This window comes from Schistocerca serialis, chromosome 5 (assembly GCF_023864345.2).
Source record: "Schistocerca serialis cubense isolate TAMUIC-IGC-003099 chromosome 5, iqSchSeri2.2, whole genome shotgun sequence".
NCBI lineage: Eukaryota > Metazoa > Arthropoda > Insecta > Orthoptera > Acrididae > Schistocerca > Schistocerca serialis.
Genome location: NC_064642.1, coordinates 231,232,841 through 231,260,057, shown reverse-complemented (window position 1 = coordinate 231,260,057; position 27,217 = coordinate 231,232,841). Strand labels below are relative to the sequence as shown.

Sequence of the window (27,217 nt, the reverse complement as noted above, 5' to 3'; positions counted from 1 at the left end):
TGCAATATTCCAAGAACTTTGCCCCATATCTCAGCTTACACTCAGAATTTCAAAATTTACTTTTGAAAATACATTTATTGGGATTATAGAAATGAGCGTCCAACATTTCACAGTTCTAACATTCATATATTCTCAGAAAAAGGTACATAAACTTTAATAAACATTATTTTCATGAAACGCAATGCAAAGTTCAATTTAACGATTTTTCTTACGTCATCTCTTTAGGAGGCCTCAGATTTGTACTCAGAGTCCACTTTCCCTCCACTGCTTCTTCTCTGGTTTCTTTTTTTCTGCCATCTTTCCTTTAATAGGTATTCAAGTGACTTTTCAGCCGCAGAGAGGCACTGTAAATCTATTTGTCTCACAATGTCCTGAGTGAAATTTCCTATCTTAAACTCAATTCTCTTTAATACCTTCATCTTCCCTACGTTTCCATCACTAAATAGAAGAACTGCATCATAATTTGCGATTCTGACAACTGTAACAGATGAAAACGTGATTTTAGGGCAACGTTTCCATATGATATGGAAAAGAGTCACAGATGATCTATGAAATCGAAACTTTCATATCACAGCCCTCTAGATGCTTCCCCTGCAAGTTTTTGTGAAAGTAATCCACGGAATTGTTGTTCATTGACCTAGCATTGAAGTGTTGCTTCAAAACGTGTGTGTGGCAGGCATTTAACTATTTTTTAGGCACTTTGCACGTGAATTCATCATTGAAACTTTGGGAACTTATTGTCCGTGAGCTCTACCAATAAATAAAAAATAAACTGAAAACTGGCATCTTGGCCAAATTCTGGGATGGTGCCTTCCTTAATCCCATCTTGGGCTCCATCTCTATTGATTTTGTTGTCAACAGGATGTTAAACATTGATTTTCCTTCGAACTGCGCAGCTCCCCACTATTCCCCTTCTTATGTGCACACCGCTGAAGTGAACTGTATACCTTTGAATTTCTCTACATTAAGAGCAAGTAGAAAATCTTTTCACCTTCACGATCTAGTTCGACATTACTGCAGTTTTAGCAGACAGAATTTCCTCATAAATAACTGAATTATCTGCGAAAACTCCGAGATTGCAACAGTTAATACTATCTACTATTTCATTAGATCTTAACACGATCCACAGCAAGAGTCCGGTTACATTTCCCTGGGGCACAGCAGATATTACATCAAGTAATTGTATGTGTGTGTGTGTGTGTGTGTGTGTGTGTGTGTGTGTGTGGTTTCGGAGCTCTCAGTCAGTAGATACGATAGGAGTCAGTCATCATCACAAAGCAACAGAGAAGTTGCAATAGGGATTCGAATATGGTGCCTTCTGTTGTGAGTGATGGCCACTAGTTTCAACAACTTCTGCCGGCCACTGTGGCCGAGCGGTTCTAGGCGCTTCAGTCCGGAACCACGCTGCTGCTACGGTCGCAGGTTCGAATCCTGCCTCGGGCATGGATGTGTGTGATGTCCTTAGGTTAGTTAGGTTTAAGTAGTTCTAAGTTCTAGGGGACTGATGACCACAGTAGTTAAGTCCCATAGTGCTCAGAGCCACCTCCGATATTAAGTCCCATAGTGCTTAGAGCCATTTGAACAATTTTTTTTCAACAACTATTAACGGCAATTTACATCGAAGTATCATTTCATGCGATTTACATTGCCATATCAGTGTAATGCAGATGGTTTTTCAAACGAATTTGCATATGTGAAAAAAAAACGGCCATCACTTAATGGATGGATGTACCCTAACACATATGTTTGTATACTTTGCGAGGCACCCACGCAGTTCTGCAATTTTACAGGTGATTTCAAGGGGATGGACATGATGGACTTGGTGTACCACATACGTGAGAAATACGGCGACATCGCCAAGCTTGACGGCATGCCAGGACGTCCCCCTCTGGTCTTCCTGTACAACGCCAACGACATCGAGAAGGTATGTTATCACACAGAAAAGGTACATAGAGACATGGAGAAGATACACAGCGATAAAGAGAAGGTGTGTGGTGACACAGAGATATGCCAACATATGAGGGCCACTAGCTTAATATCGTGTTGGTCTACATTTGGAATGTAATGCACGGAATGGTTTAGAAAAGTCCTTTGCAGGTTCCCAGAGGTGTGTGGCACGAGGTGTCTCCAAACAGGTCATGTAATGTTTTACGGGTCGGTGGTTTGTGGGCACAGAGATGGCACCTGATAGCATCCTTGTTGTCACCCCATACGCTGATGAGACAGAGCATTATCACCAGTGCCCATCATGAGACTGAATGCTACATAATAGATCTGCAGGCACGTGGCGCAGAAAGGAAAGATTATAAGTGGAGCAGAGATGGAATGTGGAATCAATCTAGCGACAGTATGGGATGCAAGTGCGGAAATGCACTAACGTAAGAGAGTTTGCCGAAGCGCAGATTGTTATGACCTCGTGCTTGGGAACGAGCGTCTCGGAAACTACTGTAGTATGATTATGAGTTCGTGATATAACTGTTATCCTATGGGAAGAGGCCGTCGCTGTTGCGGAATTCGTAGAGCATGAAGGGATGCAGGTGGTCGGCAATAATGTTCATGTGTTCCCCAGCTATTGTGGTGCCTTCGATTAATATCACAAATTCCAGAGAATCTCAGGTAAATGTCCCCCACATAATACTATTGTCGCCTTTGGCCTGCCCCCAGGGAGTGGCCCACGTTTTGACCATTTATTGACCTGGATGATAGCGTATTTGGACACAATCAACACTCTGGCTAATAAGAAACGTGATTCGTTTGTCCGTGCAATATGTTTCCATTGATTCACAGTACAATCTCGATCATCCCGTGTCCACTGCACTCGTGATTGACCACGTCGTTCGGTACACCTGGGAACATGTGGGGGCCACCTGCTGTGGAGCTGCCGGCCGAAGTGGCCGTGCGGTTAAAGGCGCTGCAGTCTGGAACCGCAAGACCGCTACGGTCGCAGGTTCGAATCATGCCTCGGTCATGGATGTTTGTGATGTTCTTAGGTTAGTTAGGTTTAACTAGTTCTAAGTTCTAGGGGACTAATGACCTCAGCAGTTGAGTCCCATAGTGCTCAGAGCCATTTTTTTGCTGTGGAGCTCCACGTTCACCAACGTGTGCTGAATGGTGTAGTCCAAAACACTTGTTCTTGCTCCACCACTGTACTCTGCCAGATCTTGCCACAGAGCGCCGCCTATTCTGTTCTGCAGAGCAGGAAAGTTTTCGACCACCACTTTCTGTGATGAGACGTGGAGGCCCAACACTTCGTCTCCTACTTGAGGTTTCGTCGTTCTTCAACAACTTTCCATGGATGCTCATGACAGTACCGTGTGAACAACCAAACAGCTTGCCTCACCGTTTCCGGAACGCTTATGCCCAAGCACGAGGTCATAACAATCTGTGCTTTGGCAAACTCTCTTATGTTAGTGCACTTCCGAATTTGCATCCCATATCATCGCTAGAATGTTTCCACATTCCATCTCTGCTCCATTTATAATCTTTCCTTTCTGCGCCACGTGCCTGCAGATCTATCATGTGGCATTCAGTCTCATGGTGGGCAGCGGTGTTAATGTTTTGTTTCATCAATGTATGTGGTGGCATAGAAAAGGTATAGTGCATGCAGAAGTCGTGCCTTGGGAGGGCAATAATGATGAGAGCTGCGGACAGGTGCTGTAGGGGAAACGCTCAGCGCTAGAGGGGAAGTGCCATTCTAAACTGAAGCCTGCACTCAATTTTTTTGTAATTACTAAGTGAAGCGTCTCCACGTCCACCCCTCACAGTGACCGTTCAAAAGGATCTACTGTCACCTCTGCTTTGGTTAGTACCTAAAAATAATTCCACTGAAAATGCAACAAAAGCAGCGATTTATTTTCACCTAGCTTGTTAACCATTTGTAACTTTCAGAGAAGCGTCATGAGTGCTGAACCTTGACTAAAACCTACATTTCTCTTGTTGCTGTGTTGAAATTTGCTTCTTTTGCTAAACACAGTACATTGTCACTCCACTAACATGTTTTGTAGACACAGCTGCGAGAGAATTACGAAACTGTGGTGTATTAAGTCTATTGAGGATCTATGGAAGAGTATGGTCAATAGCTTATGAAAAAGCACATCCTAGGCACAAAAATAAACGTGCAATCACTTATGTTGTTTTAAAACTCACAGCATTTCTCATTTCGCCAGCTATCAACCTCCCTTAAAAATTACGCTCTTTCATCGAATAAGCCTGTAGTTAGTGGAATAACATGGTAGACAATGAAATTTTGCATACTAGCCATATGGTTAAAAACTCTCCTCTTTGTATGCTACGATTTGCCATGATCTCATTTCGATATCTCAAACCATTTATGAAATATGCGGAATGTTGTGGATATTTCCTTCTCCTTTATCGCTGGCGCACGCTATCGCAAATGAGTGTGCTGCGTCAGATCAATTTTCTCGAGATTCGTGACAGACTTCCACCCAAGTCTAAAGAAAAATTCAATCCACCCAAATCTAAAAAAAAATTCAATTTGTTAGCTAAATTTCATACACTGCAATATACAGGGTGTTACAAAAAGGTACGGCCAAACTTTCAGGAAACATTCCTCACACACAAAGAAAGAAAATATGTTATGTGGACATGTGTCCGGAAACGCTTACTTTCCATGTTAGAGCTCATTTTACTACTTCTCTTCAAATCACATTAATCATGGAATGGAAACACGCAGCAACAGAACGTACCATCGTGACTTCAAACACTTTGTTACAGGAAATGTTCAAAATGTGCTCCGTTAGCGAGGATACATGCATCCACCCTCCGTCGCATGGAATCCCTGATGCGCTGATGCAGCCCTGGAGAATGGCGTATTGTATCACAGCCGTCCACAATACGAGCACGAAGAGTCTCTACATTTGGTACCGGGGTTGCGTAGACAAGAGCTTTCAAATGCCCCCATAAATGAAAGTCAAGAGGGTTGAGGTCAGGAGAGCGTGGAGGCCACGGAATTGGTCCGCCTCTTCCAATCCATCGGTCACCGAATCTGTTGTTGAGAAGCGTACGAACACTTTGACTGAAATGTGCAGGAGCTCCATCGTGCATGAACCACATGTTGTGTCGTACTTGTAAAGGCACATGTTCTATCAGCACAGGTAGAGTATCCCGTATGAAATCATGATAACGTGCTCCATTGAGCATAGGTGGAAGAACATGGGGCCCAATCAAGACATCACCAACAATGCCTGCCCAAACGTTCACAGAAAATCTGTGTTGATGATGTGTTTGCACAACTGCGTGTGGATTCTCGTCAGCCCACACATGTTGATAGTGAAAATTTACAATTTGATCACGTTGGAATGGAGCCTCATCCGTAAAGAGAACATCTGCACTGAAATGAGGATTGACACATTGTTGGATGAACCATTCGCAGAAATGTACCCGTGGAGGCCAATCAGCTGCTGATAGTGCCTGCACACGCTGTACATGGTACGGAAACAACTGGTTCTCCCGTAGCACTCTCCATATAGTGAAGTGGTCAACGTTACCTTGTACAGCAGCAACTTCTCTGACACTGACATTAGGGTTATCGTTAACTGCACGAAGAATTGCCTCGTCCATTGCAGGTGTCCTCGTCGTTCTAGGTCTTCCCCAGTCGCGAGTCATAAGCTGGAATGTTCGGTGCTGCCTAAGACACCGATCAATTGCTTCGAACGCCTTCCTGTCGGGACACCTTCGTTCTGGAAATCTGTCTCGATACAAACGTACCGCGCCACGGCTATTGCGCCGTGCTAATCCATACATCAAATGGGCATCTACCAACTCCGCATTTGTAAACATTGCACTGACTGAAAACCACGTTCGTGATGAACATTAACCTGTTGATGCTACGTACTGATGTGCTTGATGCTAGTACTGTAGAGCAATGAGTCGCATGTCAACACAAGCACCGAAGTCAACATTACCTTCCTTCAATTGGGCCAACTGGCGGTGAATCGAGGAAGTACAGTACATACTGATGAAACTAAAATGAGCTCTAACATGGAAATTAAGCGTTTCCAGACACATGTCCACATAACATCTTTTCTTTATTTGTATGTGAGGAATGTTTCCTGAAAGTTTGGCCGTACGTGTTTGTAACACCATGTATTATGTAATATGCACCAAACACAAAATCATAGGGCTCTCTATTGCTCGTTGTAAACTTTTTGGATTTGGTGCATTGTCTTACTTAAATGCAAATATCACAATAACTATGACCATTAACGAAATGATGGGCGTGTCATCATGAAGCTGACATGTAAAGTTATAAGTAACGCTAAAATGAAATTTTTTACCAATCAGTTTCTGTAAAATTATTTGAGAACGACTGCAGGGTATTCGCCTCCATTCAGTCATTGCATAGCGCCACCGACCGGCTGAAAGCGAGCAAACAATGTCGACCTCCATCTCCGAACAAACGAATGAACTCTTCCAGCGCTTCGGACGAAAACTGGTCACTGTGCATCGAGCACCGTATCCTGTGCGGGCTCTGCATGGTGACACAGGGAAGGTATATAGTGCATAATGAAGGTATATGGTGACATAGAGAATATATGAACTGACGTGGAGAATTGACATAGTGACTTATGTAGTGACATAAATTCAAATGGCTCTAAGCACTACAGGACTTAACATCTGAGGTCATTAGTCCCCTAGACTTAGAACTACTTAAATCTAACTAACCTAAGGACATCACACACATCTATGCCCGAGGCAGGATTCGAACCTGCGGCCGTAGCAGTCGCGCGGTTCCGGACTGAAGCGCCTAGAACCGCTCGGTCACAGCGGCCGGCTGTGGTGACATAGAGAAAGTGCATGGTGATATAGAGACAGAAGGTGCATAGTGGCACAAAGAAGGTGCACAGTCTCAGAAGATATTTTGTGCCGTGGAGAAGGCAGGGGGTTACAAATAATAAGTATATGGTGACTTATAGAAGGTATATGTTGACGTGGAAAAGGTACTTCGCGACTGAGAATGCACACGATTTCGCAGAGAAGGCCTATATTGTGGTAATACACATTGAGGTGACTAGGGAGATTGGGTTTAACGTCCCGCCGAGATCGAGTCGTTAGAGCTAAATATTATAAAAACTACTGTGCTACATTAAGAAAGGTTATTAAAAAGTCCAGAAGCATGTGCATCATGTCTGAGATTAATACCTCTGATAACAAAATCAAAAAAATTTGGAATATTATTACAAGGGAGACAAGGCAACCAAGAGTACAGGGTGACGGTATTACCATCAAAGCGAATGGAAATTTGACAAACAACAAGCCGGAAGTCGAAAACATTTTGAATAATCATTTTTTAAATGTTGTAGAGAAAATAGGGTCTAAATGTTCATTAGAAGAAGCAAGGCAGTTAATGGAAGAGGCCTTACCCACACAATTTGATACAACTGAAATTCCACCCACCTCTCCTTCTGAAATTAGGAAGATGATAATCTCTCTCAAGAATAAAAGCTCACGTGGAACTGATGTCATTTCAAGCAGGATAATAAAAGCTTGTTCCCAAGAGAGAAGTGGGATTCTTAGCCACATATGTAGTAGCTCTCTGAAGCAGGGTATTTCCCCAGATAGACTGAAGTATGCCATTGTTAAACCACTGCATAAAAAAGGGGATACCTCTGATGTCAACAACTACCGCCCAGTCTCTCATCTGACTGCCTTACCCAAAATTCTTGAAAAAGTCATGTGTTTTACAGTAGTTTCCTTTGTAAAAATAAAGTCTTAACAAAGTGTCAGTTTGGTTTCCAGAAAGGTTTTTCAGCGGAAAATGCTATATATACTTTCACTAATGAAATATTAAATACTCTGAGTAACCGGAAGTCACCTGTTGGGATTTTTTTGGTGATCTCTCAAAGGCTTTTGATTGTGTAAATCATGGAATTCTTCTAGATAAGCTCAAGTACTGTGGTATGAATGGGGCAGCGCTCAAATGATTTAAATCATACCTAACTGGAAGAGTGCACAAAGTTGAAATAAGCAGTTCACATAATATGCAAAAAACTGGTGATTTCTCAAACTGGGGAACAATCAAGAATGGGATGCCACAAGGCTCGGTCTTGGGTCCTCTGCTGTTCTTAATATATATTAATGACTTGCCATTCTACATTCACGAAGATGCAAAGCTGGTACTTTTTGCCGATGACACAAGTATAGCTATCACACTCGACAGACAAGAATTAACTAATTAAATTGTAAACGATGTTTTTCAGAAAATCATTAAGTGGTTCTCTGCAAATGGGCTCTCATTAAACTTTGACAAAGCACAGTATATACAGTTCCACACAGTAAATGGAATGACACCTTTAATAAATATAGAATTCGATCAGAAATCCGTAGCTAAGGTAGAATATTCAAAATTTCTAGATGTATTCATTGATGAGGAGTTGAACTGGAAAAAATACACTGAAGATCTGCTGAAACGTTTGAGTTCAGCTACTTATGCTATTAGGGTCATTGCAAATTTTGGCTATATGCATCTCACTAAATTAGTTCACCACGACTATTTTCACTCTCTGCTTTCGTATGGCATCATATTCTGGAGTAACTCATAATTGAGTAAAAAGTGTTCATTGCACAAATGCGTGTAATCAGAATAATCGCTGGAGCTCATCCAACATCATCCTGCAGACACTTATTTAAAGAGCTAGGGATCTTCACTGTAGCCTCGCAATATATATATATATATATATATATATATATATATATATATATATATTCACTTATGAAATTTGTTATTAACAATACGAACGCATTCAAAAGCAATCGCAGTGTACATGGCTACAACACTAGGAGAAAGGATGATCTTCACTACTCAAGGTTAAATGTAACTTTGGGTCAGAAGGGGGTAAGTTATGCTGCCACAAAAGCCTTTGGTCATTTACCTAATAGCATCAAAAGTCTGACAGATAGCCATATAGCATTTAAAAGGAGATTAAAATAACTTCTGAATGGCAACACGTTCTACTCATTAGATGAATTTTTGGATATAGTAAGTGGGTGATTTACCCATCCCCCACCCAAAAAAAATTGTCATGTAATATTTTGTGTAATGTAATATCTTGTATAGACGCCTTTTATTAACCTGACACGTTCTACATCATTACGAAGTGTTGTACTCATGATCTATGGAACAGGTACTAGTCTAATCTAATCTAATCTAGAGGCAGAGCATAAGCTCGGATTGTTTAGGAATGAGAAAGGAAATCGGCCTTGCCCTTTCAGAAGAACCATCCCGGCATTTTCCTGCAGCGATTTAACGAAATCACAGAAAACCTAAATCCGGATGGCAAAACGCAGGTTTGAATTGTCATCTTCTGGAATGCGAGTACAGTTTGCTAACCACAGTGCTACCTCGCCCACTCTGAGGTGACAAAAGTCATGGGTTAGTGGTATGCACATATACAGATGGCGATAGTATCTCGTACATAAGGTAGGGCAGTGCATTGGTGGAGCAGACGTTTGTACTAAGGTGATGCACGTGAAACAGTTTCCGATGTGATTGTTGCCGCACAACTAGAATTAACACACTTTGAACCGGAATGGTAGTTGGAACGAGACGCACGGGACATTCCATTTCGGAAATAGGGAATTCAATATTCCGAATTACACAGTGTCAAGAGTGTGTCGAGAATACCAAATTTCCAGCGTTACCTCTTACCGCGGACAACGCAGTGGCCGACGGCCTTTCTGAATGACCAAGAGCAGCGGCGTTTGCGTAGATTTGTCAATGTTAACAAACAAGCAACACTGCTTGAAATAACCGCAGAAATCAATGTGGGAAGTACGACGAACGTATCTATTAGGACAGTGGGGCAAAATCTGGCGTTAATGGGATGCGGCAGCGGACGACAGATGCGGGTGCCTTTGCTAACACCGTGACATCGCCTGCAGCACCTCGCATCAGGTTTTCGTGACGATATAGGTTGGACCATAGACGACCAAAACACCGTCGTATGGTGAGATGAGTCCGGATTTCAGTTGGTATGAGCTGGTGGTAGGATTCGAGTTTGGCGCAGACCACAAGAAGCCATGGACCCCAGTTGTCAACAAAGCACTGTGCAAGTTGGTGGTTGCTCCATATGGGTGTGGGATGTGTTTACATGGAATGGACTGGGTCCTCCTGTCCAAACCAAACATTATGACTGGAAATCGTTACGTTCGGCTACTTGGAGGCCATTTGCAGCCATTCATGGATTTCATATTCCCAAACAACGATGGAATTTTGATGGATGACAATGTGCCGTATCAATGGATCACAATTGTTCGCGATTTGTTTGAAGAACATTATGGACAATTCGAGTGAATGATTGGGCCACCCACATCGTCCGACATGAACCCCATTGAACATTTATGGGACATAATGGAGAGGTCAATTCGCGCACAAAATCCTGCACCGGCAACACTTCAGCAATTATGGACTGCTATAGAGACAGCGTGGCTCAATGTTTCTGCAGGGGACTTCCAACGACCTGTTGAGTCCATGTCACGTCGAGTTGCTGCACTACGCCGCGCGCAAGGGGGTCCGACAAGATACTGTGAGGTATTCCATGGCCTTTGTTACCTCAATCTATGTGGTGACTTAGAGAAGTTGTGTGGTGACATGAAAAAGGTGTGTCGAGGTAGAGAGCGTACGGAGTGCCGTAGAGAAGGAGCGTATCGTTGTAACATACTTTAGCTACGTGGCCTGACATCACAAGGGGACAGGAGGAAATGGCGCTTCATGCGTGATTTCTTGCAACTTTTAAGTTTACTTGGACGTCTTGCGACTCGTTTGAAATAGTATTTCGTTCCTTGTGTCAATATTTACACTACTGGCCATTAAAATTGCTACACCAAGAAGAAATGCAGATGATAAACGAGTATTCATTGGACAAATATATTATACTAGAACTGACATGTGATTACAATTTCACGTAATTTGGGTTCATACATCCTGAGAAATCAGTACCCAGAACAACCACCTCTGGCCGTAATAACGGTCTTGATACACCTGGGCATAGAGTCAAACAGAGCTTGGATGGCGTGTACAGGCACAGCTGCCCATGCAGCTTCAACACAATACCACAGTTCATCAAGAGTAGTGACTGGCGTATTGTGACGAGCCAGTTGCTCGGCCACCATTGACCAGACGTTTTCAATTGGTGAGAGATCTGGAGAATGTGCTGGCCAGGGCAGCAGTCGAACATTTTGTGTATCCAGAAAGGCCCGTACAGGACCTGCAACATGCGGTCGTGCATTATTCTGCTGAAATGTAGGGTCTCGCAGGGATCGAATGAAGGGTAGAGCCACGGGTCGTAACACATCTGAAATGTAACGTCCACTGTTCAACGTGCCGTCAATGCGAACAAGAGGTGACCGAGACGTGTAACCAATGGCACCCCATACCATCACGCCGGGTGATACGCCAGTATGGCGATGACGAATACATGCTTCCAACGTGCGTTCACCACGATGTCGCCAAACACGGATGCGACCATCATGATGCTACAAACATAACGTGGATTCATCCGAAAAAATGACGTTTTGCCATTCGTGCACCCAGGTTCGTCGTCGAGTACACCATCGCAGGCGCTCCTGTCTGTGATGCAGCGTCAAGGGTAACCGCAGCCATGGTCTCCGAGCAGATAGTCAATGCTGCTGCAAACGTCGTCAAGCTGTTCGTGGAGATGGTTAATGTCTTGCAAACGTCCCCATCTGTTGACTCAGGGATCGAGAAGTGGCTGCAAGATCCGTTACAGCCATGCGCATAAGATGCCTGTCATCTCGACTGCTAGTGATACGAGGCCGTTGGGATCCAGCACGGCGTTCCGTATTACCCTCCTGAACCCAACGATTCCATATTCTGCTAACAGTCATTGGATCTCTACCAACGCGAGCAGCAATGTCGCGATACGATAAACCGCAATCGCGATAGGCTACAATCCGGCCTTTATCAAAGTCGGAAACGTGATGGTACGCATTTCTCCTCCGTACACGAGGCTTCACGACAACGTTTCACCAGGCAACGCCGGTCAACTGCTGTTTGTGTATGAGAAATCGGTTGGAAACTTTCCTCATGTCAGCACGTTGTAGGTGTCGCCACCGGCGCCAACCTTGTGTGAATGCTCTGAAAAGCTAATCATTTGCATATCACATCATCTTCTTACTGTCGGTTAAATTTCGTGTCTGTAGCACGTCATCTTCGTGGTGTAGCAATTTTAATGGCCAGTGGAGTACATCTCTACGTGTCTCCTTCCCTTACTACCTTCGATAATTTGCCCAACATTTTGTAATCTTTGTGTGTATCATTTTTCCAAACCACCGATTGGAACATACATGGAGTTTTAAAACAAATGTGTCCCGTATTCTTACAGGAGACAGTGCTGGTTACAATGGGAAACGATTATTCTGAAACAAATACTTGTTTACATATGAAACACAATGTTGGTGGTGAGAAAGGTCAGGACTCAGTGGTGTAGGACACTGTTGACGTTCATTGCTCAATTCTTATTGGTTGTTTCAGCCTCTGTACTTAGCCCCACGACTGTAGTGCTGTTTTCAGACGTAGCACTTACAATTGTCTCCTGTGCCAGCCACTCCACTTATAAAAATTTGAGGTTGCGCTGGCATCAAAATAAGATTGGCGATTCCATAGAGTGTGAACAAAGTAAACAGTTAAATGTAGTCGTATTACTCCAGCACATAAATGGGAGATTTGGTCTGCTGTTTTGGTTTGGCTAACGGCGTAAAATGGTTCAAATGGCTCTGAGCACTATTGGACCTAACATCTGAGGTCATCAGTCCCCTAGAACTTAGAACTACTTAAACCTAACTAACCTAAGGACATCACACACATCCATGAACGAGGCAGGATTCGAATCTGCGACCGTAGCGCTCGCGCGGTCCAGAGTGAAGCGCCTAGAACCGCTCGGCCACTAACGGCGTAAATAGAGTGGTACATGTCATGTACGCCGAATGACACCCTCAAGGCCGTATTCCATCTGAAAATAATGTTTGGCAGGTGGTTTCAGCGACATGCAGATAAAAAACCATTCGCATCAAGGACAAGGGGCTGTGGTGAACCCTGCAAAGTTCGCAGGGAGTGAGTGTTGCGATGAGCAGATGACGATCCTGTAACAAGCGTGAGAGGAATTAGAGCTGCTGAAGACACTGACCACATTGTCGTGTGGACAGTTCTTAACGAGCAGATGCTTTATTCATATCGCCTGCAGTGTGTGGAAGCTCCGAGGCCACAAATGCCAGTTTACGGTTCTGCCAATGAATCCTAAGACAGAGTGTCAAAGATTTGTAGTCCACAGCTTACATTTTATTTGTGAACGAGATCGGATTCACTCATAAGGAGATAATAAATTACCATAATAAGCACCAGATGGAAGATATAAAACGTCAGACTGATAATTGGAAACAGGCATTAGGTTCTCTTTAGTATCAGTATGTGAACAGGAATTGTGGGCGACTGACTCATAGGACTTAATAGGTGATATTTGTCACTAATTTCTGCACTGCATATTGCCTACGCCGTTGGACAACTCTATTCTTCCAGAAAGGCAATGGATACGGTTTAGGCACTGTGGAGAACCGTCCTGTTTTATAAACCTCGTACTGCAGTACCTAAAGCGAACTTTTAATGAGCGATGGAGTAGTTGGGTGTACAGTAGCATGGACTCTCTGCTCACTTGACCTCATCTCTTAGGTTCTGGCCAACAATATGAGGGTGTCTGCAAACGTACAATTTTATTAATGGCTCTGGCCATTCTAATATTTTCCTTTTCTCCTACAATATGGACTCATGGATGGTTCAGTTATGTTCCAACTCAGCATTTTTCGAATCTGTTTGGCGATGGCAGGTCTTCTTGCCCTTGGAAGGGAGTAAGAACTACGGCAGAAGGTTTTATGTCGGATAATATCATGTTGGCATTCAGAACCTCAGATTATACTGGGTCTCTCTTCAAAAACATTTAAATACTTTAACAAAATTTTTGTTAAGTCGGACAACTAATTATTACTTAAATACGCAAATTCAATTACTTTATTAATAATGTCCTCCTTAATACAGGGAATGGTAATAAACTCTGTTTGCTGCCTATTTGTATAGTTTGTGTCTTTGCCGATCAACGTTATTTTTATGTCTTGGCAAAATTTCTCACGGCAAATGTCAGTCTTCAGGAAATCATCACATACCTCAACACCATCAACTAAAAAATGGCATTTCCTGGAAGAAAGGTCAATTTTTGCGTCCCTTTCCTGAACAAATGCCGGCCAGTGTGGCCGAGCGGTTCTAGGCGCTTCAGTCTGGAACCGCGCGACCGCTACGGTCGCAGGTTCGAATCCTGCCACGTTCATGGATGTGTGTGTTGTCCTTAGGTTAATTAGGTTTAAGTAGTTCTAAGTTCTAGGGGACTGATGACCTCAGATGTTACGTCCCATAGTGCTCAGAGCCATTTTTTTGATCATTACAATGATTTACATTAGAGTAAAGCTGATCTCTAACGTCATTCCCGTCATAATAAAGTATCAAGTGAACTGATCGGTCTCTGCTCCTTCCTAGGGTTGCCATCCGCCCCGACATGGGGCCGTCACCGCTATTGACCTTCTTGCCACGACATCCCGACAAGACCCAGTTTTGTCCATATTTGCAAAATATTGTTAAGAGCTTGGGTCAATAATAACCTCGCATTTAGTTCTCCTGTACAGACGCTTTAGTTCTCCACATTTCTGTTAGAGGTTCGATTATACTAGTTTCAGTCAGTTTGATGATTCTACTGTCATTTCGTCCATTAATTATGGTTGTTATTGTTTGCATAACCGGATGTGTATTTATTATCCTGTCGTCTCTGATTGTGCTTCTTAGAATAATTATGGTGACTGTAGTTATTATTATTATTATTATGCATGAGGATGCATAAGGCAATGGAAACCACTGCATTAAAGACACATAACGTGTATCCACAGGACACGTGGCTTGTACTTGATCTCTCCATTGGCAAAAGATTCCGAAATAGTCCCTCATTCGGATCTCCAGGAGGGGCCGCCAAGGAGGAGGTGACCATGAGAAAAAAAAATAACCAACGAAAGGGCGACGTTCTACGACTCGGGGCGTGGAATGCCAGAAGCTTGAATGTGGTGGAGAAGCTAGACATTCTGAAAAGGGAAGTGCAAAGGCTCAATCTAGTTATGGTACAGGTCAGTGAAGTTAAATGGAAAGAAGACTAGAATTTCTGACCAGATGAGTATAGGGTAATACCAACGGCATCAGAAAATGTTATAACGGGAATAGATAACGGGAATATGATTTATTATGAATAAGAAGGTATGGCAGAGAGTGTGTTACTGTGAACAGTTCATTGATAGGGTTGTTCTTATCAGAACTGACAGCACATCAACACTGACAGCTACAGTTCAGCCATACATGCCGAAGCTGATGATGAAGAGAAGAAAAGTGTATGAAGATACTGAAAGAGTAATACAGATGAAAACTAACAGTCATGGGGAACTGTAATGCAGTTGTACGGGAAGGAGTAGAAGAAAAGGTTACAGGAGAATATGGGCTTGGGACAAGGAATGAGAGGAGAAAGACTAACTGAGTTCTGTGATAAATTTGAGCTAGTATTAGCGAATACTGTTCAAGAGACGTCGAATTCAGATACTGGATTGTGAGGCGTACCCAGGAGCAGATACAGACTCAGATCACAATGTAGTAGTGATGAAGAGTTGGCTGAAGTTCAAGATATTAGTCAGGAAGAATCAATACGCAAAGAACTGGGGTACAGAAGTGCTATGGAATGACGAGATACTCTTGAAGTCCTCTAAGGCTGTTGATACAGCCATTAAGAGTAGCCCAGTAGGCAGTGCAGTTGAAGAGGAATGGACTTCTCTAAAAAGGCCAATCACAGAAGTTGGAAAGAAAAACATAGGTACAAAGTAGGTATCTGCGAAGGAGCCACAGCTAACAGACGAAATACTTCAGTTGATCAATGAAAGAAGAAAGTACAAAAATATTAAGGTAAATTCAGGAATACAGAAATACAAATCACTGAGGAATGTAATAAATAGGAAGTGCAAGGAAGCTAAGACGAAATGGTTGCACGAAAAATGTGAAGGAATTGAAAAAGAAATGATTGTCGGAAGGACTGATTTAGCGTATAGGACAGTCAAAGCAACCTTCGGTGGAATTAAAAGCAAGGGTGATAATATTAAGAGTGCAACTGGAATTCCACTGTTAAGTGTAGAGGAGAATGCGGATAGATGCAAAGAGTACATGAAGGTCTCTATGAGGAGGAAGATTTGTCTGATGTGATAGAAGAAGAAACAACAGTCGATTTAGAAGAGATAGGGGATCCAGTATTAGAATTAGAACGTAAGAGAGCATTGGAGGACGTAAGATCAAATAAAGCAGAAGGGATAGATAAAACTCCATCAAAATTTCTAAAACAGGCAACAAAGCGACTATTCACGTTGGCATTTAGAATGTGTGAGTCTGGCGACATGCTGTTTGACTTTCGGAAGAATGTCATCCAAACAATTGCGAAAAACTGGAAGAGCCGACAAGTGTGAGAACTATTGCACAACAAGCTTAACAGCTCATGCATGCATCCAAGTTGCTGACAAGAATAATATAAAAGATTTTTTGCTAAATGACGATCAGTTTAGCTTTAGAAAAGGTAAAGACACCAGAGAGACAATTCTGTTGTTGCTGGAAGCAAAACTAAAGAAAAATCAAGATACGTTCACAGGATTTGTCGACTTGAAAAAAGCGTTCAACAGTGTAAATGATGCAAGATGCTCGAAATTCTGAGAAAAATAGGGGGAAGCTGAAGGAAGAGACGGGTAATATGCAATATGTAATGTACAAGAGCCAAGAGGGAAGTAATAAGAGTGGACGACCTAGAATGAAGCGCTCGGATTGAAAAGAGTGTAAGACAGGGATGTGGTCTTTCCCCCCTTCTGTTCAATCTGTACATCGAAGAAGCAATGATGGAAATGAAGAAAAACCTCAGGAGCGGAATGAAAATTTAAAGTGAAAGGATGTCAGTGATACGATTCGCTGACGACATTGCTATCCTGAGTGAAAGTGAAGAAGAATTACATGATATGCTGAATTGAATGAACAATCTAATGTTTACAGAATATGGATTGAGAGTAAATCGATGAAAGACGAAAGTAATGAGAAGTAGCAGAAATGAGAGCAGCGAGAAATTTAACATGAGATTGATCGTCACGAAGTAGATGAAGGCAAGGAATTCTACTATCTAGGCAGCAAAATGAACAGTGACGGACGGGGCAAGGAGGAATCAAAAGCAGACTAGCGCCGGCAAAAAGGGTATTCCTGGCCAAGAGAAGTGTACTAGTATCAAACATAGACCTTAATTTGAGGAAGAAATTTCTGAGAATGTACGTTTGGTTCAAATGGCTCTAAGGACTATCGGGCTTAACAGCTGAGGTCATCAGTCCCCTAGACTTAGGACTACTTAAGGGGAGTTGTACCGCCCTATCTCGACAATGTTAAATTGGCTATATAAATGCCCCGTTTTCTCAGGAACTGTTGAGTATATAAATGTGGTGTTTTTATCACATGTTCTCCCATGTTTTGTGACTGTATTGCTCTACAATCACTTTAAAATAACAACTGGAAAAAAGTTATGATTTTTCCCTAAGCATATAATTTTTTGGTGTAAATTTTTACAATTTTAATTTCTTGAATTTTAACTATTACAGTAAATACTACTAAAGTAGAGCTACAACATCATTGTACTATCTACGTCATGTGGTAAATAATTCATTGATGTAGATTCAGAAGTTTCTGAGAAAGAGGGGCTTTTATACTGAAAAATATCATGTTGAGGAAATTGCGTTTAAAGAAAAAATTTTAATATACAGCCAACTGAAACATAAAATATATGTTAGAATCCTCTTGGCTGGTAGTCGTCATCTGCTCCTTCATCTTCCTCACCCAGGGCTGCCCTTCTTCTTTTGGAACTGGCTTCTTTTGACATATTGTTTGTTGCAATCTCTGCCTTCATGATTCGCAGTTGGCCCAAGTCCATCACACTGTTAGTGGTGTTGTAACCTTTATGAATGCCAAGATATTCCAAAACCTGTAGTCTTCCAGAATAGCCATCATTAAAAGTAAGAATAGCATCCAAAACACCAAATTCAAAGACTGACCTTCCAACAAACACATTTTTTGGTATCCTTGACCATACAACATTGTTAAATGATTCTTTCGCATTTTGTGTTTTGCCCTTGAGGCATTTCTTCAACAGCTCTGGTTGGGCAAGATCCTGTAACATAGGTATCATGGCGAGCATAACAGCATTTGGTATAGTAATTTTGTGCGAGAAAGTGTCTACTTTACCCTCCTCTTTTGCCTTCAAGTATTTACACCATTCAGTGGAACACAGCTTGTGTATTGGTTCAGCATCTGTAGACAGCTTGTGAAAATAAATTGCCCAAACAGCTCTCTACATACCATCTAAATTATCTCTGTTACTTCTAATAGCCATACCATAATATTGTGTAGTCTGATCAATTTGTTTATCAGTCAATCGACGTCTTATATTTAGACCATCATATAACTTGGTACTTCTCAACTGCTGTTTGAGTCTACGTAGTCTCGTGCCCATCCTCTTTTGCACATGATTAATGCACTCTAGTTTTGTAATTGACAAATCACCATAGGGTTTACTCTCCGCCACTGCCTTAAACTATCGTGAGTCTCCATCCCCAAGAAAACTCACGTAGCGAACAGCGCGGTCATGCTGGGAACGTTGGAACATTTTCACTACAGAAGCAACCTCCATCCCTCCACTAGTTCCTTCATAGTTTCTCTGACAATTCATTTCATGCTTAGTTTGCTTTTCAGTACTCTTGCCTGCTTGCCTACAACCCTGACAGTACATGGTCAACACATCAACATCGAACACTTTCCCACTGTCGATGCTGATAATAGATGCATATGAATTCTTTGACTGGGAACCTCTATTTTGCCAGGATCCGTCGAATGATATTGCTATGTCAGAACTACCATTTTCTCATACAGCCTGCTCTGCTGCTGTAGTCATTGACTCCATAGAACACGCCTTGACACTACTTCTTACTATCGAGTTGTATTTGATAGATTTTGTAGGGGGACTATAGATTTTCAGCAAGTCACAAAGAACCTTACCAGCGTAATGGCCTTTTCCTATGCATCTAAGTCCATAGAAATAGATTAGTGTCAAAAAGTCCATTCTTTGCACTTACTTCTGAAGTCTTGAAAGTCTTTTCGCTTTTACAGTTCAAACACATTATTTGTAAAGTGCACACCAGACCATTGCGTTGAGATACCTTTTCAGAAATTTCAATTTCCCCTCCACATATACGACAACACACTGTTTCACACAAAGCTGAAAATAGTATATGGAGATTAATAATGATATTGCAGTTTGTTTCACTGTCTGAAGCTGCGTTGCATTTTACATCATTACCCAGCAGTTTTTTTTTTGGAAGCACTCGGAGGAGTAGAAGAACTGTCACTATTTACAACCAAATTATCACGCCCTTCGGCGGTAACCACTCTTTTTACTGCTGCTATATTTGTTCTGTAGTATCTATTTCCTTTGTTTCGTATTTTTAAACACTCTTTTTGGTTTAGTCATGACGGAAACTATCACAGGAAACACAGAAACTAAAACGCGGGTAGTGGATAACTGTTATTGTCAAACATAAACAAATGTACAGTTCAAAGAGTTTACTGCGAAGTACCGCCAATGTAGGCAACTTATGAAACGGATAGTTCTCTACAAAACAAAAGAAACCACAGCCTCCTAGACTATACAGTTCCAGATGAAAACGCCAATATGCGAATTATCGGAAACATCATTGCATGATTATTTTCAAATATTTATTTAAAATAGTAAAATTCCAATATTTCAATAAAACCAACACCAAATTAAGCATAAAGATCCATATTTTCATAATTTACATAAAAGTAAAAATGTCAGATTTTGTCATTTTGGACGGTACGACTCCCCTTAAACCTAACTAGCCTAAGGACATCACACACATCCATGCCCGAGGCAGGATTCGAACCTGCGACCGTAGCAGCAGTGCGGTTCTGGAGTGAGGCGCCTAGAACCGCTCGGCCACAGCGTTTGGATCACAGGATTGTATGGTAGTGAAACATGAGCTGTGGGAAAACCGGAACAGAAGAGAATCGAAGTATTTGAGATGTAGCGCTATAGACAAATGTCGAAAATTAGGTGAAGGAAGAGAATGTTCTGCGCATAATCGGAGAGGAAAGGAATATGTGGAAAACACTGTCAAGGAGAAGGGACAGGATGATAGGACATCTGTTAAGACATCAGGGAATAACTTCCATGGTACTAGAGGGAGCTGTAGAGGGTAAAAACTGTAGAGGAAAACAGAGATTGGAATACATCCAGCAAATAATTGAGGACGTAGGTTGCAAATGTTACTCTGGGATGAAGAGGTTGGCACAGGAGAGGAATTCAGTGGCGGGTCGCATCAAACCAGTCAGAAGACCGATGACACAAAAAAAGTGCGATATTACCACCGTCTGTATATGTGCATATCGCCATCCTATGACTTTTGTTACCCCGAAAGGACAGAGTAATGGGAGATGTAGGTGGTGTATTTGTCACAATAGGCAAAAAACTCAAACTCAATGAAATAGAAACTGAAGCTGCGTCCAAAACTTGTTAGGCAAGACTCAATATGAAGCGAGGGCATAAACTTAGAATTGGGTATTTCTGTCGACCATCAGGCTCACTCCACATCCTACAAAAACTTTATATATATTCCCCATTCATACTGTTATCGTTTAAGGAGACTTTAATCATCCGATAATCTTATTTTTCCTGCACGGGGTCAGTATGTTAGCCTGGATTTGGCGATGTTAGTGGGTGCAGCATGGCTGGATGGCCTTTTTGTAGCTACCCATTCCTCCCCGACATGGAGCTGGTGTACCCCATCTGTCTCCGTCTAGTGTTATCCCTTGCAAAAGTGTGAGATGTGTTTGCAAACCGTACAGCTGAGGCGGGATGTGGGAATCAGGCCTGTATTCAGGCACCTAGATGCAGAAAACCGCCTGAAAACGATATCCAGTCTGGTATTCATCGTTATCCCTCAGGCAGATTCGATCCGGAGTCGGCGCATCTCCCGAATCCCGAAAGCGGCGTGCTAACGCGCGCAGCTATCCAGGCGGACCTTAATCAGCCCATAATCGACTGGTCGACTGGGATAGTTACAGTTAAGTAGTGAATGTGAGTAGACATCCTCGAAATCCTGAGGGACAAATACATCGAAACCAGAAGGGAAATGTGTATTCTAAATGACAAAATTTCCATCATGGACAGCGCTACTTATTATATTAACCCCAATTACAATTTTGACTTTTAAGTCATTTTTAAGTGGTTAAGGTCCTGAAAACACAGCAGTTGTTAACACTAGCAAAATAAATAAAAGCGAGGTGAGCTTACACGGCTCATCTCAGCAGTTGCCACATACACCATCAATGTGAAACAGACACAAATCTCGTTCGAGTGGATTCGTTGTTTCTACACATATCAGCATCCCAGCTCGGCGTCAACCTCCAGTCGCATTCGCACTGGGCTTCTCGCTGCCACCCGGATCCGCCACGGCCCTTCATGGATCGGGTGTCGCATGGCGAGCGACAGGCTGGCAACCTGAGGTGTGCCAGTAAGCCGGCACGGCTTACAGCTGCTGCATTTAGATGCAGCTTATACGCAACTTGAACTGACAGTGAAGGGTTCTGCTAGCCCCTCTAGACAACAAATAGCTATGATCTCGTAGAATCGGGTGTACTGTCGGTGGTCCGCGTCTTCCCAACACGTCGAGTTACGACGTTCAAATATCGTGTTGGGAAGGCGCGGACCACCGGCAGTACACCCGATTCTACGAGGTGACAACATATCGCCGGTTCGGTTGCATTCAGAGTTCAGTCTTCAACACAACATTAATTATTTCAAGTTTTAAATTTTTTCATTAACCATTTTTTGACACACCGTAAGAGCTTAACTTAGGTAAGGGGCGCGAAGAAGTGTTCTAATAGGTTGGTGCATAGCTTCGTAGCGTTTTAGTTTTGTATGTTGGTATTCCCGTTGGTATGGGTTTTTTTCATCGATTTTCATTTTTTATTTATAGTTTGCTGATGCTTTATGAGTTTAAATATTGTCATTTTGTCATCTGGAGATAGTGAACGGAGCCGTGGACACTAGAAAATGGACTGCCAAGTAGAGAAATCGGAACATTTGAGAAATAGTCTTTTGTTTGAGTTCAACAGACGGGAAACAGGCTCCCAGAAACTGGTTCCGGATATGGGGACAATGTCATTGGACATAGCATGACAAGAAAATGGTTTGCTCGTTTTAAGGAAGATTGTTTCGACATTAGTGGATCCACGTTCGGGAAGACTTTGGGGTTGGATGAAGATCGCCGGCCGTCGTGGCCGAGCGGTTCTAGGCGCTTCAGTCCGGAACTGCGCTGCTGCTACGGTCGCAGGTTCGAATCCTGCCTCGGGCATGGATGTGTGTGATGTCCTTAGGTTAGTTAGGTTCAAGTAGTTCTAATTCTAGGGGACTGATGACCTCACATGTTAAGTCCCATATTGCTCAGAGACATTTGAACCATTTTAATGAATATCGTTTAAACGCATTAATCCACGACAATCCACGTTAGTGTACTCGAGAACTGGCAAATTTAATGAACTGTAACATTCCACCATCATGAGATATTTGTGGGGAAGGTTCAGAAATCAGTTTTAAGGGTACCGCACGCTCTAAGCGAAAATCCCAAAAATCAGCAGGTGGCCATATGAGCATCTCTGCATGCTGGTCATCATTTGTCATTTGTCTCATGGACAATAGCGATTTTTCTTATCATGACCGACTGACAGTCGGCAGGACTCAGCAGGACCAGCCATACCTCTGAGGATGTCCAACGTAGTATTGGACGAAACGTTAGGAATAGAAGAATCTCCGGACTGGAGCGCCTAGAACCGCACGACCACCACGACTGGCTATCTGGCAGAAGAGTGACGGTATGGTGTACCACGAATTGTTTCCCCGCGCTGTAACCATCACTGCTGACATTTATTTTCAACAACTGTGACGCCCTGGAAACGCAGTCGAAGAGTAACAATCAGGAAGACTGCATAAAACGATGATACTCCTCGATAACGCCCGTCCGCACTCTGCTACGCCCAAAATCACGTGATTTCCACAGCCGTGGAATCAAAAACTTAACTCAGCGTTGGAAGACTGTTCGAAGTAGCGAAGGAGAATATACACTCCTGGAAATGGAAAAAAGAACACATTGACACCGGTGTGTCAGACCCACCATACTTGCTCCGGACACTGCGAGAGGGCTGTACAAGCAATGATCACACGCACGGCACAGCGGACACACCAGGAACCGCGGTGTTGGCCGTCGAATGGCGCTAGCTGCGCAGCATTTGTGCACCGCCGCCGTCAGTGTCAGCCAGTTTGCCGTGGCATACGGAGCTCCATCGCAGTCTTTAACACTGGTAGCATGCCGCGACAGCGTGGACGTGAACCGTATGTGCAGTTGACGGACTTTGAGCGAGGGCGTATAGTGGGCATGCGGGAGGCCGGGTGGACGTACCGCCGAATTGCTCAACACGTGGGGCGTGAGGTCTCCACAGTACATCGATGTTGTCGCCAGTGGTCGGCGGAAGGTGCACGTGCCCGTCGACCTGGGACCGGACCGCAGCGACGCACGGACGCACGCCAAGACCGTAGGATCCTACGCAGTGCCGTAGGGGACCGCACCGCCACTTCCCAGCAAAATAGGGACACTGTTGCTCCTGGGGTATCGGCGAGGACCATTCGCAACCGTCTCCATGAAGCTGGGCTACGGTCCCGCACACCGTTAGGCCGTCTTCCGCTCACGCCCCAACATCGTGCAGCCCGCCTCCAGTGGTGTCGCGACAGGCATGAATGGAGGGACGAATGGAGACGTGTCGTCTTCAGCGATGAGAGTCGCTTCTGCCTTGGTGCCAATGATGGTCGTATGCATGTTTGGCGCCGTGCAGGTGAGCGCCACAATCAGGACTGCATACGACCGAGGCACACAGGGCCAACACCCGGCATCATGGTGTGGGGAGCGATCTCCTACACTGGCCGTACACCACTGGTGATCGTCGAGGGGACACTGAATAGTGCACGGTACATCCAAACCGTCATCGAACCCATCGTTCTACCATTCCTAGACCGGCTAGGGAACTTGCTGTTCCAACAGGACAATGCACGTCCGCATGTATCCCGTGCCACCCAACGTGCTCTAGAAGGTGTAAGTCAACTACCCTGGCCAGGAAGATCTCCGGATCTGTCCCCCATTGAGCATGTTTGGGACTGGATGAAGCGTCGTCTCACGCGGTCTGCACGTCCAGCACGAACGCTGGTCCAACTGAGGCGCCAGGTGGAAATGGCATGGCAAGCCGTTCCACAGGACTACATCCAGCATCTCTACGATCGTCTCCATGGGAGAATAGCATCCTGCATTGCTGCGAAAGGTGGATATACACTGTACTAGTGCCGACATTGTGCATGCTCTGTTGCCTGTGTCTATGTGCCTGTGGTTCTGTCAGTGTGATCACGTGATGTATCTGACCCCAGGAATGTGTCAATAAAGTTTCCCCTTCCTGGGACAATGAATTCACGGTGTTCTTATTTCAATTTCCAGGAGTGTATTAGTGATCATTATAGTCTCTATTATGTGTATCTGTTGTGTTTATTAAACATGTGAAAAAATGCTACAAACGTATGCACCAACTTAATCAATCGGATCGTCTTCCAGACCACATTTGTAGTGTGCTCAGCCTATATATGATGTGGTGCTGTGTTCCAGGTGTACCGGAATGAGGGCCCACGGCCGGTGCGCGACTCCATCAAGTCCCTCAAGTTCTACCGGGAGGTCACACGCAAGGACTTGTTCGGGGACATACAGGGAGTTGCCTTCACGTGAGTTACCACGGCGAGCAATTTGTAACTAGTTGTGACTTCTGAAGCATCCATGTTCATATACCTGTATATGTATTTCTACAGCTAATTAAGCATATCGGCCAAAATATTAGTCAACTCACTAACCCGTTAAAAGAGCATACTGGTCACTTTGTAGCATTGTATATTGCGAAGACCTGTCAGGCTTTCGTGTGACTGCCCATTTCCGAAGCACGTCACAGCAGTGAAGTGGTGTTTATGTGCCAATTAGATGTGTGGAATCAGAGCTGTAAGCCGGGTCGACTTTGGAGACGTAACAGAATGAAAGAAACAGTGCGGTTTTGTTCGGAAGTGCCCGTGACTACACAGTGAATGAAGTTAGTTTGTCAACGCGGATAGTTCAACGTGTCTACAAGATATGGTGCGCCATTCGCACCAATTTAACTCGGAGTAAGAACGGTGAAAAGATCGTAGACGACAGGGACCAGGGGCGAGTGGCACACCTTGTTAATGGGAATCTGTTTCACACCTGACAAGAATTGCCGTCGGCAATGAATGCAAGTCCATTCCAACCAACATCTGAGCAAACACTGTGAAGAGAACTGGATCTAATGTAACTTTGCAGTTGGGTACCTCGCTCGAGGTCGTTGATCACAGTAGCACGTCTTCAATACGCCAAACAACACCGAAACTGAATAGTAGCTGGTTGGAGGAGGCAATGCAGGCGCTGACTCTGGTATCCAGTCGATCGTACATATGGCGATACCGGCCTGGAATACTTTACGCCGCACCTGCTCAAACTTTCACGTTGTAAGATTGGTTGGTTGACGAGTCACCGAGTTACTTATCTTTCCGTCATATGCCACACTTCCACGGCTGCAGACAAGTACGGAGATCGTGCTGGCCAGGGAAGTTGCTTCACGGCTTGCAGAGTACTTTGAGTTTCAAAGACAGAGCATGGGCGAGCATTATCCTGTTGCAAGAACGGCAAGTATTGCAACCCCGATCATAAGGCGTGGGGTGGGGGCCGGTGTGTGTTGGACGAATGCACTCTATGACACAGCACTCACCAGATCTACGTCGTACATGCAAACGACCATCACTTGCTTGCTTCCGTTGAAGACACCAGTGCGCCACCCCGTCTTCCAAGTGATCCTCTAACGGCAACAGTCAAGCCGTGCGCGTCAATGCTATGGCGTGTGTGAAAGGCGGGCTAGAGGTGTGTATGCCCATAGTCCCTCAGCTAATAACTGGTTCAGAACGGTTCGCGTTGACACGCCTGTGCTCACAAGCTCTCTTATCTGTGCTGTGGTAGCTGTACAATTTGCCACTACTGATCTTCCAATACTACGATCCTGGCGGTGTCTGTGCTGCATGGACATCCAGAACCTTTTCTACAGCTGTGAAAACATTCACGTGACACTGGTACCAGCATCGTTGCACAACTGACGCAGCGCATCCAACTTGTGTGGCAGTTCTCCGAAAGGACCGTCCCGCCATTCGGAAAGCCACAATACGACGTTTTTCAAACTCGCTCAGTAGGCTTTAGGAAGAATAAATGCATCTCCGTGGCACGGTTGCCTGCTTGCTTCGCATGTTTGCACCACACCGAGCCTTCTGACTGTGAACATTCCCTATTAAACGGTAGAGACAGATGGCGCTCTGGTAGCTATCCCACCACGCTCTCTGTTGGCGGACCACGTTGAAATTATTATCAATACACGTCCTATCGCCGCCTGTCAGTACACGTCCTATCGCCGCCTGCTGTGGCCGAGCGGTTCTAGGCGCTTCAGTCCGGAACAGTGCTGCTGCTACGGTCGCAGGTTCGAATCCTGCCTCGGGCATGGATGTGTGTGGTGTCCTTAGTTTAGTTATATTTAAGTAGCTTTAAGTCTAGGGGACTGATGACCTCAGATGTTAAGTCCCATAGTGCTTAGAGCCATTTGAACCATGTCCTATCACTCAAGTGGCATATGCCGTCATTGGATCAAAATGGAGACGTCTTTTCTGGTGTACATCTCCATACTGAGTATGTTGTGAACATTCCCTTCCCCAAGATGATAGCGGAAGTGTTCATAGGGCACGCTGTCGCTCCTCAACTGAAACGCTAAATCAACCGATTCTGAATCCCACAGAAAAGTTTTGGACGATTTACGAAAATAGGTGAAACATCGGAACCAACACCCCCACAGTTTGGTAACTCTAGGGGATTTAATCATTGGTAACTG

General features: G+C 43.9%; 1 protein-coding gene across 4 annotated transcripts in view; it reads left to right on the top strand.

The window, feature by feature from the left end:
* The window catches only part of LOC126481147 (probable cytochrome P450 301a1, mitochondrial), a 517,008-nt gene that overhangs the window by 111,434 nt on the left and 378,357 nt on the right, over positions 1 to 27,217 (top strand). For all 4 annotated transcript variants that reach the window (XM_050104709.1, XM_050104710.1, XM_050104707.1 and 1 more), the window contains 2 exons: positions 1,791 to 1,924; positions 24,898 to 25,010. In XM_050104709.1, coding sequence (XP_049960666.1) covers positions 1,791 to 1,924; positions 24,898 to 25,010 — 247 coding nt within the window. The remainder of the gene's footprint in view (positions 1 to 1,790; positions 1,925 to 24,897; positions 25,011 to 27,217) is intronic.